The sequence below is a fragment of the Lissotriton vulgaris genome, chromosome 1_1 (genome assembly GCF_964263255.1).
Source record: "Lissotriton vulgaris chromosome 1_1, aLisVul1.2, whole genome shotgun sequence".
Classification (NCBI taxonomy): domain Eukaryota; kingdom Metazoa; phylum Chordata; class Amphibia; order Caudata; family Salamandridae; genus Lissotriton; species Lissotriton vulgaris.
This window is the reverse complement of record NC_141685.1, coordinates 1,961,857,112-1,961,873,542: the sequence shown is the minus strand read 5'-3', so window position 1 is coordinate 1,961,873,542 and position 16,431 is coordinate 1,961,857,112. Positions and strand designations below refer to the sequence as shown.

The window sequence follows — 16,431 nt, the reverse complement described above, 5'->3', positions numbered from 1 at the left end:
AGCAACTAAGAGAAGGCACAAAGCCTCGAACCATGGTCAGCAGCGGTATACAGGCAGAAGCAATGCCTAGGAGCGCTATGGGAGAGCAGAATCCCGAGGGGTCCTGCTCATCACACTTAAAGCCCTGACAGCATAGCAAACCTTTCATTGGCACTAGTTTTAGAAAAAGAAAAAAAAATTAGCTATATTTGGCTATTTACTCTGTTCCAACAAGTAATTAGGAATAATTTTAGCTAGTGGACATAACCTGACATCAGACAGTAATAACTATATTTAAACAACGTGCATGGTACAAAAATATATATTTTATTTTATTGAAAGGTTTCTTTATGATTAAAAAGCAAACGGTTTTTTGTGTCGTGACCCGAGTTTCCAAAGACTTCGAACTCAACCGATTTGTGTATCCCGAATTAGGAACTCTAGTCGGGGGTACCCCCTCCTTTTTTTGCATACATATTTACTCTGTTCCATCCAGCGTAATCTACAAACCTATCGAATCCTCAGAATATTGGAAAAATAAACGCAAATGGCGTGATACTTTTATTGAAAACTAGTTCTGAAGGCAGGGGGGTGGTCAGCAAGGTTGGGGATAGGTGTGAGCTTCAGATTTCCAAATAATCGCTGGTTAAAATACAATTGGGGACAGTGTACCTGTGGCAGAAAACGTGCGGGATTTGAGGCTCCGAGTCCGAGGTTTTCTCTCCCCCCTTTAGGGGCTACCACTGACTGCTGTCTGCCATCACCGTTCGCCGCACCCGCTTTGCGCGGTCAGCGAGGGGCAACTCGGTAATCCTGTGCTCCGAGGAGGGGCTGCCAACAAGTAACATCGAGGAGCTCACGGGAGGCGGAGCAGCGTCTGTGACTACAGTGACCAGGAGGCAGAGCGCATCACCAGCAATTGCCGCCGCGCCCCCCTGGACACCACGCCCCCCCGCCCGGCCAGGTGTAAAAGGCCGGCGCTTACAGGAAATCAAGTGGGACAGTGTACCTGTGGCAGAAAACGTGCGGGATTTGAGGCTCCGAGTCCGAGGTTTGCTCTCCGCCCTTTAGGGGCTACCGCTGACTGCTGTCTGCCATCACCGCTCGCCGCACCCGCTTCGCGCGGTCAGCGAGGGGCAACTCGGTAATCCTGTGCTCCGAGGAGGGGCTGCCAACAAGTAACATCGAGGAGCTCACGGGAGGCGGAGCAGCGTCTGTGACTACAGTGACCAGGAGGCAGAGAGCATCACCAGCAATTGCCGCCGCGCCCCCTGGACACGACGCCCCCCGCCCGCAACGCCCCTGAAAGCAGCCGGCCCGGATGGACTCCCAGGGGACTTACTCCGAGTCTATCCGACTGAATGGGCCAAATTGGTCTCCGCCCTTCTGAATGCCATCTTGGAGGGGGGACCTGTCCCAGAATCTTGGAGGGGGCCGGAGGTCGTCCCCATTTTTAAAAAAGGGTGTCGGGACAATCCAGGGAACTATAGGCCGATAAGCCTGATTGACTTGACGCAAAAGGTGGCGGGGAAGGCGATTTTAGGGAGGTTCCTCCATTGGGCGGATAAAAACCAGGTCCTATCTGACTTCCAGGCAGGGTTCCGTTCAGGAACGGGGACAATTGAGCAGGTTTTTCGACTAATGCTTCTGCACTGGAAGGTGGTGGAGCTGGGCAAAGGCAGTCTTTATTTGGCCTTCATTGACCTTAAGACTGCCTTTGACCTGGTTCCCAGGGAGGAACTCTGGAGGGTTCTGCAGGGCCTTGGACTGCCCCCCTACATTCTGTCGCTCCTGATCAAACTTCACACAGACAATTATGCTCAGGTGCGCTGGGGCCAGAATGGGGAAACGACTGATAGGATCCCGGTCTGCAGGGGTGTCCGACAGGGTTGTGTGCTAGCTCCCACCCTATTTTCCCTGTATGTAAACGGCGTGGTAGAGCACCTGCTTCAAGAACCAGCGGATGCACCCTCCCTGGGGGGTGTTCGGATCCCCACACTGTTGTTTGCAGATGACACCCTCCTCATTGCCAAGACCCCCCAGGGCCTCCAGAAGCTTCTGACCCGTTTCCAGGATTTTTGTCTGACAAAGGGGCTGGTTATCAACGTGGACAAAACAAAATATTTGATAATGCATCCACCGCGGAAAATAGGCCGCCCTCCAGTTCTGAACTCAGTCGCTCTTGAGAGAGTCTCCGAATTTGACTACCTGGGAATACGCCTGAGTGACACTATGACTTGGGCCTCACACATTAATAAGATGGTTCTTAGCCATAAAAGGGTAGGGGGTGCATTGTTAAGGGAGTATCGAGCCTCACCCAAACACTTTGTGGCACCTGTAATTGACATTTATAAAGCAAGAGGAGTCACGTCAGCACTTTACGGGGTAGAGCTGTGGGGCCATTGCAATTTGGAGTCCCTATCCAAGTCTGAGAGCAAATTCTTGAAAGATCTACTAGCTCTCCCCTTGAGCACCCATACAGTTCCGGTGCTCTTGGATGTGGGCTGCAAGTCGATTAAGGACCAGGCCCGTCTTCGGCCATTGCTTCTATGGGCTCGCCTGTGGAGGGTCCCAGAGTTAAAATCTTATGCTGATGGGCTGTCCGAGGTGATGGGAATGGGGGGCTGGCACAAGATCAAGTGGCTGAGGGATACTAAAAACCTCCTGGGGGAGCTGGGTTTGGGGGACTGTTGGTTTACAAAATCTGCTCCACCCAAAGCTGTCCTCAAAAAACTGTATTGGGACTGGGTCTCCGGCCAACTCGTCGGCAATCCACGCCACTGCAACTCGACCGCAGTTTTTCTAAGAATTTAGGACGTGGTAGCCTACGAACCTTACCTGGATTTGATCACCATGCCAGTTGATAGGGCTCTTTACTTTAAGTTTAGAGTAGGCACTCTCCCGATAGGGGACCTACTTTCAAGATGTAAATCGCCAGTTCAGCTATCCCCTTTTTGTGCCCTCTGCTCCACAAGGCATGAGACGGTGGCACATATTCTATTTGAGTGCCCGGATTACATTCGTCCAAGGAGATATTGGCTTAAACCCCTATTCAGACGTCTGGGGACGCGCCTGGACGCGACGGCGCCTCGTATTTTGTTAACCGACACTTCCCCTCCCATAGTTTGTGGTATTTCTAAATTTTTTAACCACATGGCTGCTAGGCGTTTCCCCCCCCCTGTGCTGGAAAATGCCATTTTAGTGGCACCATGACGAGCTCAGCTCGTCATCAGCACACGACACCCGTGGGTGATGACGAGCTGAGCTCGTCATCAGCATCGAAAGGGTTAAATGGACATGGTTGATTCGCTGTAATAGATTGTCTATCTCAATTTAATCTATTTTTACTTAATTTATTGTATGTATAAAAGGTACTTTTTACTCTTTTTAATTCTTGACACATTTGTATTACCGATTTGCAGTTTTATATGTATGTAATGCTTTTAAGATATCTCTGCATATCGAAATAAAGCTTTCAACCAAAATACAATTAATGGGAAGCATGGCATGAGGGGGCTTAAGGAGCAGTAGAAAGGGAGAGGAGTGCGGATTGTAAGGGGTACTCAAAACTCAACATGATGTAAAATAACCTTTTTTAAGACCTTTAAAACAGAGAAAACTGATTGTGTGTTTTTGTCTGTATGTAAAAATCACAAGTGAAATCCTACGAACACCTCACCGTAGCTGACTTAAAGCACCTGTTACTCAACTATCTACTACAGGATACATTTATAAGGGGGTTGTAACCCCCCCCCCCTCACTCCCCTTGAAGTTACGCCCCTGTCAAAAGGTTTAACGGGGACCTACTCCTAAAATAAAAAAATAAGGGTTTAGCATCATGTTGGAAAGGCTTGGCTGCCAAGAGCTTAAGTTTAGCAGGTGACATGACACCGTCGAAGTCATTATATTTTTCCCTCATTCTGTGTCATATGGGAGTCGAGTACGAGTCTACGACACAGACAGTACAAGCACCCAAAAAAGCAAACCAAAAGACAACAGAACGCGTGGGGTCGGCACCCTATTGGCCATCATCCGCATTAAGACGCGACGGACAGGCACTAGCATGACGAGAAAGAGTGCTCCAGGCGAGCAAGTGATGTGTCGTAGCGCCCGGGTGGCTCTCGTGGAAGAACGCTACTCATCAGAATCGCTGCATAGGAAGTACTGCTGTCCGCAAGCAGCGACGTGGTCTTGACGCCGTGTACAGACCGAGTGGCTGTCGTCGGCGGAAGTGTGCTTACCGACAAAGGTGTTCAGTTGCTTCAGCCCCGGATGTCCCTTACTATTAATAACAGGTAAGAGCCGAGAGCCCGTCAACAGACGAAAGGTTTGTGCCATGCGTATCTTTAGTGAAAGAAGGCATCCCGCTTTCTTGTCTCATCCCACCAAAGTGATCTGCATCAAGCAGACTCTGTTTGCCCCGAGCGACCCAGTCAGGCCTGGGTATAGTCAGCGGTTGCTGTGATTTGACTAACGCTTTTCCGGTTCCACTTGCTTAAATTTACAGTACCAACATGCTACTGGGCGTAGGAGACCACTGCAGACATTTCGTGCTGTCTTTCAGTGGACACCGTGTGTATGTATGCACTTTACTTTGGGTTTGCATACATTAAAAGGTTTACGGAGCACACGGTTTCCAGGCTGTCAGCGACTAGTCAGAAACAGTGCAGAATCGTTTTCAGTATGATGCGTGTGAGACTCGGCAGCTAATTCTTACAACTGTTTGAGTTATTCTCATGTGATACTTGTGATGGAGATTTCACATTCCATTTACAGCATAGGTAGAAAACGGCAACCAACTCTGCACACACCACCTTCATAACCAAGTCCTGCTTAATCCAAACGAAGGAATTCGATCGTGCACCCCAAAAAGGGAAAAATGTGACAGTTCATTTTAAAAGCCTTCTGGAGTAACGCTGCCTACCCGTAAGAAACGTTGCCTTTATGGAACGATTACTGCAGGCCACCCTGGGTATCCGATCTTTTGTAATTAGTAAGATAGACTTAAGTGCTCGGCCTTAATAGCTGTGTAATCTGCAGTTCACGAGTTCAAATCCTGGGTATGCCAACAATTCCTCCGTCCTTCCAATGAGCCACTCAGTCTGGTAATAAAAACATCCGTAATTTCCAACGGTAATATGCATTGACAAAACAGTGCTATCAAGTGCTCTATATTATTTGAAATGTGCATGGGTGGCTGCAGCAACAGGCTGAGAGGCACGTTGGTAGCGTTTGATCAGTGGAAGGAATACAGCAATAAGACAAGACTTGCAGAAGACTGATGTATAAATCTTAGAGTAGATGTTCGGGTATCTATTTCTACACTGTGTGCTCTCCTTCACATAGGAGTGGAGAGGCCACTTTCCCTGTAGTCTGAAGTAGAGCTCGGAGCAATTCAGCAAGTAGCATAGCATATGTTCTGCATTCATTGGAGTTCGTTTACAGGTGTGAGCATGCATACTTAGACTTTCCCATCTAGTATCATGGTGCATTAAGGGACTTGTGCAGGCCATTCACGTCTTAGAGGGAATCCACTTTTGGGGAAGAACGCAATGTGATGCGCCTCTTGACGCTGTCTTTGATCTCATAAAACAGTAAGATAAAGCACCTTTGCAGGATTGGGGGCGGTGTTGAACATTTGAGGAAATATGCCCCAACATGGGTTAGATTGTCAATAAATAAAATAGGATAATCAATTATATTAAACTTTGTTGGGAGAAACTATATACTAGAAACCCTTGAGGTTTATTAAATAAATAAATGTGGTTAATCATAATATCAGTTAAAATTTCATAATAAATCCTATATATGGAATTTGCATTAAGCCCAAAGTCTGACATAAATCAAGCCTCTGAAAAGATATCCAACATTTTCAAAGTTCCAAGCACGAGTCAGACTAACATGGGTCTGCACAAAATAGATCTTCGTTAGCCCACAGTTAAAAGCTGTCTGTAAGTGAGACCTAAAAGGCCAACAGGTACAGGCGAGCTTAGGCGTGGGGAAACGGCAAAGTGCAAAACAGAGAGTGCAGGGGACCTGACAGGAGTAGCAGCACGTGGAGGAGAGAGCAACACAACACATGTATTCCTGTGAGGTGTTGAAAGAAGGAGGGACAAACCCTAGAGAAAAGGAAATAAAGCTATCCAACAGAAATCAAGAAAATAAGATGGACAATAAATGTACCCAATCGTGAGCAACAGGCTAATCCAGAGCCCATTCTTAAAAATTGGTTTAGCACACAATAGGTTTTCCTACAACCGACAGATAAAATGTGTTCATATTGGAGACATCTGTAACTATTAGGCGTTATACTTTTCAGAAGTACAAATGAAGTTGGTGCAGGGTTTTAGATTTGATCCCCCAAGTTTAATTGCGTGCATTTCTAAACCTGCAATATTGCAAAAGCCAAGAGGTCTCACCGGTGACATCTGCTGGCCTAGCTGTTGCTTTTTTTCAATGTCGTTCGTACAGTGTAAGGAGATGAAGCCAGCATTGGTATTATAAAACTCCTCCAATCAAAGCACAGTGAGTGAAATGTTCCTTGGGCTGGACAAACAGAAGAGTAGGGAGGAAAGCCAAAAATCACTGGAAGTCAGAAGCTTTTCAAAATTCACTAGTCTAGTCTAATAATTAAGGACTGAGCATCACTGTCAAGCCATTTGTGCTTAACTAGGAAATACTGAACCACCAATAGAAAAGGGTTGATCAGCATGTGAATACCACTCTAGGGCTTTCTATGTTGGTGGACGTCTTAACGTCCATCAGGCCAAGACCATTCCGCCTGCCAGATTTAGAAATGTCTGCCAAGCTGGCGGTCATGCATAAAGCATTGGCAGGGACCGCTGTTGCATTTGATTACAGTTTGGTGCAGGACTCTGTCAACATGATGATATCTTGCAGAAAATGTATCTTTTTTTATTTCTTAAAATCAATCAATCAATCAGGAGTTTGTTAAAGCGCGACTACTCACCCGTGAGGGTCTCAAGGTGCTAGGGGTGGGGTGGGGGTGCAGGTTCCATTCCATCAAGGATGGGGTCTGTCGAAGAGCCAGGTTTTGAGGTTTCGTGCGAAGATGGGGAGCGATGTTGTCTGTCTGAGGTGGAGCGGAAGGGCATTCCATGCTTTGGCCGCGAGGAAGGAGAAGGAGCGGCCTCCCGATTTAGGTCTTTCTGGTGCGAGGGACCACGGCGTAGGAAAGCTGGGCTGATCGTAGGGTCCTTTGGGGTGCGTGGAATTTGAGTTGGCTGTTCAGGTATGCTGGTCCGGTGCCGTAGAGGGCCTTGTGTGCGTGGGTGAGCATCTTAAAGGTGATTCTCGCCTCGACGGGGAGCCAGTGGAGTGTGCGCAGGTGCTGGGAGATGTGGCAATGTTTTGGCAGGTTGAGGACCAGTCTTGCGGCGGCGTTCTGGATGTTCTGTAGCTTGCGGATGAGGTTTTTGTTTATTCCGGCGTAGAGTGCGTTGCCGTAGTCGAGTCTGCTGGTGACCAGGGCGTGAGTGACTGTCTTTCGGTGTTCGAGGGGGATCCATTTGAAGGTCTTACGAAGGAGGCGGAGGGTGTGGAAGCAGGAAGATGAGACAGAGTTGATCTGGCTGTCCATTTTGAGCTCGGAGTCCAGGATGATTCCCAGGTTGCGTGCGTGGTCTGTGGGGGTTGGCGGGTTTCCGAGGGCGGTGGGCCACCAGGTGTCACTCCAGGCGTCGGGGGTTGGGCCCATGATGAGTACTTCGGTTTTGTTGGTGTTTAGTTGTAGGCAGCTATTTTTCATCCATTTGGCGACGGCTTCCATGCCTTCTAGAAAGTTGCGTCTGGCGGTGTTGGGCTCGTTGGATAGGGAGAGGATGAGCTGGGTGTCGTCTGCGTATGACACGATGTTGAGTCCGTAGGTTCTGACGATGGGGGCAAGTGGAGCCATGTAGACGTTGAAGAGCGTTGGGCTGAGAGAGGAGCCCTGGGGGACTCCGCAGGTGGTAGGTGTGGGGTCCGAGAGGAAAGGGGGGAGTCTGACCCGCTGCGTCCTGCCGGAGAGGAAGGAGCAGATCCAGTCGAGGGCCTTGTCCTGGATTCCTGCATCGTAAAGTCTGCATATTAGGGTGCGGTGGGAGACTGTGTCGAACGCCGCTGATAGGTCGAGGTGGATGAGGGCTACTGTTTCTCCTTTGTCCAGTAAGGTGCGGATGTCGTCTGTTGCGGCGAGGAGGGCGGATTTCTGTACTGTGTTTTTTTTTCTGAAGCCGGATTGGGAGGAGTCGAGGATGTTGTGTTCTTCAATGAATGTGGCGAGTTGGCTGTTGATGGCTTTCTCGATGACTTTCGCTGGGAACGGGAGCGGGGAGATGGGTCTGTAGTTTTTGAGGTCGGTGGGGTTCGCTGAGGGTTTCTTCAGGAGGGGGTTGACCTCGGCGTGTTTCCAGTCATCGGGGAACGAGGCGGTGCGATGGTGTTGGCGGCTCTGTTGAAGATGTGGTGGGGGCAGGGGTCCGTGGGGGCCCCTGAGTGGATTGACTTCATTGTCTTCAGTGTGTCTTCGGTGGTGAGGGCTGTCCAGTCATCAACCGCTGGTTTCCGGGTGTCGGGGGTGGTTGGTGAGGGTTCAGTGTGTTGGTTGTCTTCGTCGAAGTTGTCGTAGATGCTCTTGATTTTGTGGTGGAAAAGATGCTGAGTTTGTCGCAGAGGTCTTGTGAGGGAGGGATGTCGGTAGACTCGCTGGTGGGTTGGGCGAACTCCTTGATGATGCTGAAGAGTTCCTTGCTGTTGTGTGCGTGGGTGGAGATTCTGTCTTCAATCGCTTTTTTTCCTCGTTTCTCTGATGAGTTGATGGTGGGCGTTGGTGGCGGCTCTGAAGTTGTTGTGGGTTTCTGTGGATTTGGTGTTTCTCGAGGCGGCGGCATGTGCGCCTGGACTCTCGAAGTTCCGTGGTAAACCATCTGGCTTTCTTGGCACGGGTATTGTTGTTTTTCTTGAGGGGGGCTATGGTGTTGGTGCTGTCCGAGATCCATCTATGCAGGGTTCGGGCTGCGGTGTTGGGGTCGTCGTTTTCCGCGATGGTTGGGGTGGAGTTGTTGAGTTAGGAGGTGAGCTGGTCATCGGTGATTTTGGTCCAGTTTCTTTGTAGAAGCAGGTGCTGGTGTCTGTGGATGGTGGGTGTTCTGAAGGTGAAGTGGACGCAACGATGGTCGGTCTATGGGAGTTCGGTGGTGTGGCTGAAGGTGATGGAGTTTCCTGTAGTGAAGAGGGGGTCGAGGGTGTGTCCTGCTGAGTGCGTGGGCTCGGTCACGATCTGGCGGAGTCCAATGTTGTGGAGGTTGTCCAGGAGGCATGTCTTGTTGGGGTCCAGTTGATTGTCGAGGTGGAAGTTGAGGTCAGGGTGTAGTTGGTGGATGCGATGGCCTGCGGGGAGATAATGTCCGTGATGGAGTTGGTGAAGGGCCCAGGGGGTCGGTAGATGAGGGTTTCTCGGAGGGCGGCGGTGGGGCTGGCCAGCATCTTGAAGTGAAGGTGTTCCATCAGTTTTGTGGACTCGTCAGGGAGTGTGCTCAGGCGGAGGCTGGATTTGTGGACGATGGCGATTCCTTCTCCTGGGTGGGTGGGGCGGTCCTTCCTGGAGATCTTGTATCCTTGGGGGATGGCGATGTCCGGTCCCGAGGTGGTGTTGGTCCAGGTTTCGGTGAAGAATGCTACATCTGGGGTGGTGCTGTTGAGGAGGTCCCAGATTTCTGTGGCGTGTTTGTGGAGGGATCGGACGTTGAGGAGGATGCATTGCAGGGTCTTCGGTTCGGTTGTGTTCTTGTGGACGGGCTGTTGGTTGATCCATGTTCTTGGCGATGCTGCAGGTGTGCCGGCAGCGGTGACAGCTGAAGGGTCCATGGGTGTCGGCTGGTGATGCTAGCTTGCAGTTGTTGTTGCAGCCTGGGTTGAGTGCGTGGAGTGCTGCTGGGTCGTAGCGTTGGCGGGGCGGAGGTCCAGGGTTCCTGGTGCTGGTCGCGGACGGGGCGCAGACGTGCTTGCCTTTGACGCGCCTTCGGCGCACCAGCGGCGCACCCGCAGCCCGGCCGCGCAGTGGCCGCCATTAAGTAGGGGTCAGGGAGGGCTGGACAGCTGGGAGGCGGGAGCGGGGAGGGGAGCTGGATTGGGCCGGTCGCGCTGGGGGGGGGAGGGGCTGCGGGGCCAGCAGCAGCGGGGAAAGGTAAAGGGAGGAAAGAAGGGATAAAGAAAAAAGGGAAAATAAGCAGAAATAAGGCACAAAAGAGCAGAGATGCAGAAAAGAGCAGAAAGGGTAAAGATAGAAAGGGTAGAAAAACGAGTGAAAACGAGTGAAGGAGCAGAGGGAGAGAAAGGGAAAATGGGCAGAAATAAGGCACAAAAGAGCAGAGGTGCAGAAAGGTGAAAGATAGAAAGGGGAGAAAAACGAGTGAAGGAGCAGAAAGAAAGAAAGGAGACAGAGGTCCACTGGACCACCAGGGATGAGGCGCAGGGAAACCTGCGGGTGGAGGAGGGCCTCGATCACCAACACTCAAGAGTGCAGGGGCAGGGGCACCTCACTTAATGGTGGAGCTGCGAAGGTGGGAGAGCAATTTCACTGACAATGAGTCAGTGGTCTTGCTCCTTTAAAAGAAAATGCTCCTCTCACTACGTGACTCCTCTCTCATGGCGAGGGGAGCATTTAGCTGTTTTCATTGCCCTTTACCGCAGTGGTTTTCTTGGCGGTGATGGGGCAGAGAAAAATGACCTCTAATTCCACCCATCAAAATTAGATGGACTGTAATTAGATGTCTTCCTGCGACAACCATTTTTCCGCAGGGCCATTGGAGGGGTTTAATCGTGGCAGAGATGGAGTAGTCTTATCCTTGACTAAACCTAATGTTCGCCCTTTGATGTGGGCAAACCACAGTATTGGCAGTATGGATACTCAGTTGCCATTGTGACATAAGCATATCATAACACTAGTATATTCATGCATTCAGTTTGGAAACTATATACACATTTGTTTGAAACCGTCTTTTATAATGGTACTAATGTTTTTTGAGTTCTCAGTAGGAGAGTTTTCTTCAGCAATTTCATTTAATTGGACCCATCATAATTTGTCACCCCAACATGAAAACATGAGAACCACTTTCTTATCAGAACAACTGAACATTGACACAAAAGCATGCAGCCAAGCCTGGAAAACAGAAGAGACCACAATGTGTATTCTCAAAATAAGGAAAACAATCTCTTGACTGGGTGTGGCTTGGCGGCGTCAAGATAGCGATTCCACTATAAGAGTGCTCTGGACCCCTCCATCATCCACTGCTACCTTTCTTGCGGTGCAGGGTACTCTCGGCTGCCATACTAAACATACACCCACTGTCGTCTTTTCCTGACTGGCTGCCGGGGGTTTGTCAGTGGCCCCAAAAAGCGGCAGCTTGGCTCAGCAGCTGCACCTGGACAAGGCACAACATAGCAGCCCGGCGCATGCGGCATTCTCAAGCTCTGCCCTGAAGCACTGAGCCCAGCGGAGAGAACAGGGAGCAGTTTGAGCCCTCGGCGAGTGCCGTTGACAATGGACAGCAGCTGCTGGTGAAGAGAACCGGGACGGGAGTGAGGAGAGTCAGGTCTGTTGGTCACACCACTGAGATGCTTGGTACGGCCTAGCAGCCTCACGGCGGGCATACAGAGGTACCAGCTTCCCGGCTTGCGGCTGGGCCCTATGGCGCCTTGGGTCCCACCCACATCAAGGTTCATGCGCCAGTGGGGCCAGCAGCATATTCCTTCCCCTCTCAACTGAGGGTGACCGGGACACAGGCCCCTACCAACATAGACTTGTCCTCCCATGAGGGCTGACAAATATTCCCTCTTTACCCCGCGAGGATCTACTGCAGGCCCTCTGGTACCTGACCTGCACAGGGGTTGCAATCTCCTTTCTCCTTTGCGGCAGAACGCGCTGAGCGAGTAGCTGGAGGTGCCCATGTGTAGCTTCATGGGCCCTTGCCATTTGTGCTAGGCCTGCGACTGAGAACCAGTATTGGCCTGCATTACTGAGTGAGCTTGGTGTCAGCGTCTCACAGCCCATCGTTTGAAAGCAAAAGATAGGGAACACTAACTGCCCTAATTGAGGGTAGCAGGGGGTACAACACATGTTGGGGCACTGCATCAAGGGCCCAGTGGAATTTGGGTGGTGTTGGTACACTGATAAAGACCAAGCTGGGCTTTCCCATCTTGAGCTGTTGGCTCACTCCTCGGCCCTTCAGATACCTCCTGAGGCTCTTGGCGTTTCCTTACGGGCTTAGGTGCTCGTGGTGCTGCTGACGTGTGGCAAGCGGGACGGACTCACTCATGTAGAGTCTCCCGGCTGAGAACCTGATGAAAGACAAACTTCAAAAGCTGCATCCCTCCTAGACCCGTATCAACCAGTTTACTTCTGGCTCTGGGGCAAGTGGGTCAGGGGTAACGCCCGATTGGGATGTGGCTGTAATTCTCCAGGCCACACAGACGTCCCAGACCACAGTTGAATCCAAAATAGGCGAGGTGCGGATTAGATGTGGCGCTCCTCCATCAAGATCTACGAAATACAACAGCAAGAATCTCCGAGGCTTAGGGAAGAATTTCCACCATTTAAGAAGATGTGTCGGACCAAAAGGTTAAAGTCATGCGCCTACTCGCCCAAACAGCCGAACTGCACAATCGAGCTGAAGAGGAAAATCGATCTCGCATGACAATCTCAGATTTGTGGGCTTCCTTAGGTACTGGAAAGCTCTCCACCAGCTGAATTCCTGGAACAGTGGATTAAATCATGGATGCCGTCTGGGAAATTCTCAGTGTGGTTTCCCGTAGAACGCGCCCGCAGAGCGCTTCTTCCCAGGCTGCCTCCTGGAGCATTGCCACGACCTATGATTGTTCAGTTCCTTAATTTAAAAAATGGAGACTGCATTTCAAGGGAGACACAATTGATTTAAGGAAATTATTTGTCAAAACGCGCAAGTACTCCTATTTCCTGACTACTGCAGGGAAGTGCAAACGAGACGGCGATCTTATGAAGCAGTCGAATAGAAGCTGAGCCCTGAATCTGTTGTACATGCGTATGTTCAAGGCTCTGCTCAAAGTTATCCCTGAAAACGAGACACACTTCTTTGAGATGCCAGAGGCCACCTGGGAGTGGCTCACTAAGGAGAAGCAACTGAGCAACTCTCACTGATCAGCGCTCTATTTTGTCAATATCTTTAAAGTACTGTTTCAGTTTACTCAGCCATTTCTCTTTGGGCAAGACGAAATCCTATTCCAATTTGTTCGCTTAACTGTTTGCATACAATGGTGCAGCCCCATAGTCTATGGCAGATCTAATTAAGCGATTCCGTGAAACCCAAAAAAATGGTGGCACAAAGTAAAATGTAGAAGCTCTACTGGAAATATCGGTGACCTATTTTGTGGTGGTTCATTGAGGAAACACCCATTCCACGACTTCCATTCTACCCTTACAAGGGATGGCTGTGTGAAGGGAATTTACATCCACAACTAATAGTTTTCATAAAGTCCCATTTCAGTATTCCTTAATTTGCACACACATTTCCTGTGTCCTATATGTAAGAGGGCATCTGTTGCTTGTAAGTAGTAATCCAGGAGTTTGTCAATAGGTTTATGTATCTCACCTTCATATTACACTGAATGCCCTACAGTAAGAGGGTAATGGTTTCACACAGTTCTCTTGTGTGCTGTTAGTTTCAAGAAAAGATTCTGAAGTAGGATATAATGTTTACTTAAGAAATAAGTGATCTACATAGGTGTGACATGCAGATCAAAGTGACCAGTAACAGTCTATCACTGAAAAACAGCGAAAATATTTTAAATTCGGACAAAGTGGCGCAGTAACTCACTGACACAATGCATGATGGGATCATTGGCATGCAAGCGATAGTCCTATATAAAAGATGCATGCAAAATGTAACACATCTCTCCCTTTCAAATCAGCTGGTAAAACACAAATATAACAAAATTGGCGGCAAGATCCTAAAGTGGGTGGAAGGGCGTATCATAAACTAGAACCAAAGAGGCAAATTCTCCGAGACGGTTTGGGAATTCTAGCAAAATGTTTAATCCTTCCTGCTACAAATTCTCTACAACACTACCTTGGAACCCCAGACAAAGAGTCATGGTTAGGTTGCAAGTCAGTTCATTCCCTTAATTCATCTCTCCTTTCTGTATTTCAAAAAGAGGAACACAATTTAAAACACCCATTCTAGAAGAATCCACACTTTGTTGAAGATCAGCAAAATAGGTTTCTGGTCTTAGAACTTTAGCAATACTCTTAAGATTCCAACATTTGCTATCCTGGGTTGTAATGCCACTTTTAATGACTTTGACAATTATGAGCAGCCAGCTAAAATTAGAGTTAATATTTGCCTGGATTACATAGCAACCCAATCAACCAATTTGGAACAAAAGTAGTTCATGGATTCAAACTAATTAACCTTGGGTGCTTTCTGATGTGCAAGAACCCTATTTCTGATGTCAGCTTTTTTGTCAACCGATAATACACTGACAAGTGAAAGCTGCTTCCTCAACCAACCGGGATAGATTTGAGAAGTAGGAACTCTACCCTGTACGAACAAAAGTATACTTTCATACCCCTTTTCCATACCGAAAAATAAATTCCATGACGAGTCACTGGACCAAGCCAACTATACACTCTTCTTCAGTTATTGAGTAAAACATCCCTCTAGCACATTATACTCTGGACCATAAAAAGTTGTCTTGGTGTGCCTAAAATTATACTTGATAAGGAAATCTGTTGTAGCATAAGAGTTCATCTTGAATTCATTATTGGTCGCTAACATTTTCAGGGAAACCTCCTTTACCGGCCACTTCTAAAAGAAAATCAGTCACCTATTGACTAGTGGGGAGCTGCTCGCAGCCGTTTTGGGCAGCATTATCTGGATTTTTCCTTCCTTGACCAGTGGATCCCTGAAGCGAGGGCAGTGGAGAGCTTGCCAATTTGGGCCGGACTTTGCTGACATTCGGGCGGGACTGGGAGGACCTGCGGGCTTAGCGCTAATCAGCCGCCACAGCTGGTTCCTCTTCCCGACCCCTCCTCCTTCCATTTAGTTCCCCCCTATCCCGCGCAAAGCGGGACGAGCCCAGGCAAAGCCCAGGCAAAGGGCGGGCCGTCTGTGGCTGACCGAAGCTGGGCTGTGCCACCCGACAAACCCTTGGTTTTGGACCTTTTGTAGTAAGAAACATTGTTTATTGTGCAACTAGTCGGTGTTTATTTATTCATATCACCAGTAGGTTCTATCTTATCAGCACTCGTGGATCGCGTAATTCGCATCTGCGTCAAGTGGTACTGTCTATTTAAGAACTCGCATTTTTTAGACTTTCCTTTCACAGGTTTTGTCTCCTGCTTCACTGTTGTAAGCATTACAGGGAGCATGAGTCTACGCAGTAGTATAGGCAGGTCTTCTTAGGTGGGAGGATCTGTTAAGGGGACCTTAGATGGTTTTATCACCAGGGCTGCTTCCGTATTAGAGAAGGAAATAGCCCTGACAGAAAAACGCCTCTCCCTGGAACTTATGAATAAAAAACGATCATCTTTGGGTACAATTAACCTAGCAGTCACTCCCCCAAGGTATGGAGCAGAAAAAGACCAACCTCAATCTTATAGTACTCAAGGTACTGGGGATCCTTTGCAGTCACTACAAACTCAATTACTTTCCCTTGAGCCAAATATAAACGGCCCAATTTCAGAAACATCGTGTGACATCTTGTCCGAGCTAGAATCGACTCCAATTACTAATAAGCCCCCTTCAAAAGATAGTACGTGTATAAAAAAAAATAGACCTAGCCCCTACCTCAAAAAAGAGGAAGTGTGGGAGGGACATTAGGGACGGTAATAGTGCCAAATTATCTTAAAACATCTCAAAGCACCGCGGGGATTGCACGATCAATAGTACCCAAGACTGTGTCAGACCATCACCTCATACCCTTCTTTTCGGTTAAGGACCTAACGGCGAACATGGAGCAGTTGTTAAAATCATTAATATTGCCTCTGACAGAGAGAGTTAAAAGAATGGGCGTGCAACTGGGGGCTATAGAAAAGGAGATGGCAAAACATACAGAGCTGATTAGTGACTCAGCCCCATCTAGACGTATAGATTCCAGCGACAACATTCAATTAGGGCAGAGATCAACTTTTAAACCACTAAAATCACTGAATAAAGACTCAATGCCTCCACAAGCCCAGAGTACTCCGCCCCCCCCCAGGCTATAGCTAAAACCCCATCAAAAAAAGGGGGACATAACAGAAGGGACGGCCAATAAACAAGGAACCTCTCAAACAATAGTCACTGGATCTTCTCTTCCAAATAAGAGGCAAAGAATACAACAGATAAAAATAGACCTCCCACCTGAGGCTGCACCTTACATTGTGGTCTTGGCAGGGGTTCCGGAACTTGGGGAGGAAACAGAGGACCACCGACAATT

At 48.8% G+C, this 16,431-nt stretch overlaps 1 protein-coding gene across 3 annotated transcripts in view; it reads left to right on the top strand.

Annotated features, from left to right (window-relative positions):
• The first annotated feature begins 4,044 nt into the window (after positions 1–4,044).
• Positions 4,045–16,431, top strand: part of DMTF1 (cyclin D binding myb like transcription factor 1) — a 482,730-nt gene continuing 470,343 nt past the window's right edge. For 2 of the 3 annotated variants that reach the window (XM_086919720.1, XM_086919718.1), the window contains exon 1: positions 4,045–4,274. In XM_086919720.1, the coding sequence (XP_086775846.1) occupies positions 4,252–4,274 (23 nt within the window). In that variant the 5' untranslated portion in view covers positions 4,045–4,251. The remainder of the gene's footprint in view (positions 4,275–16,431) is intronic. The other variant, XM_086919723.1, reaches the window with a different exon arrangement.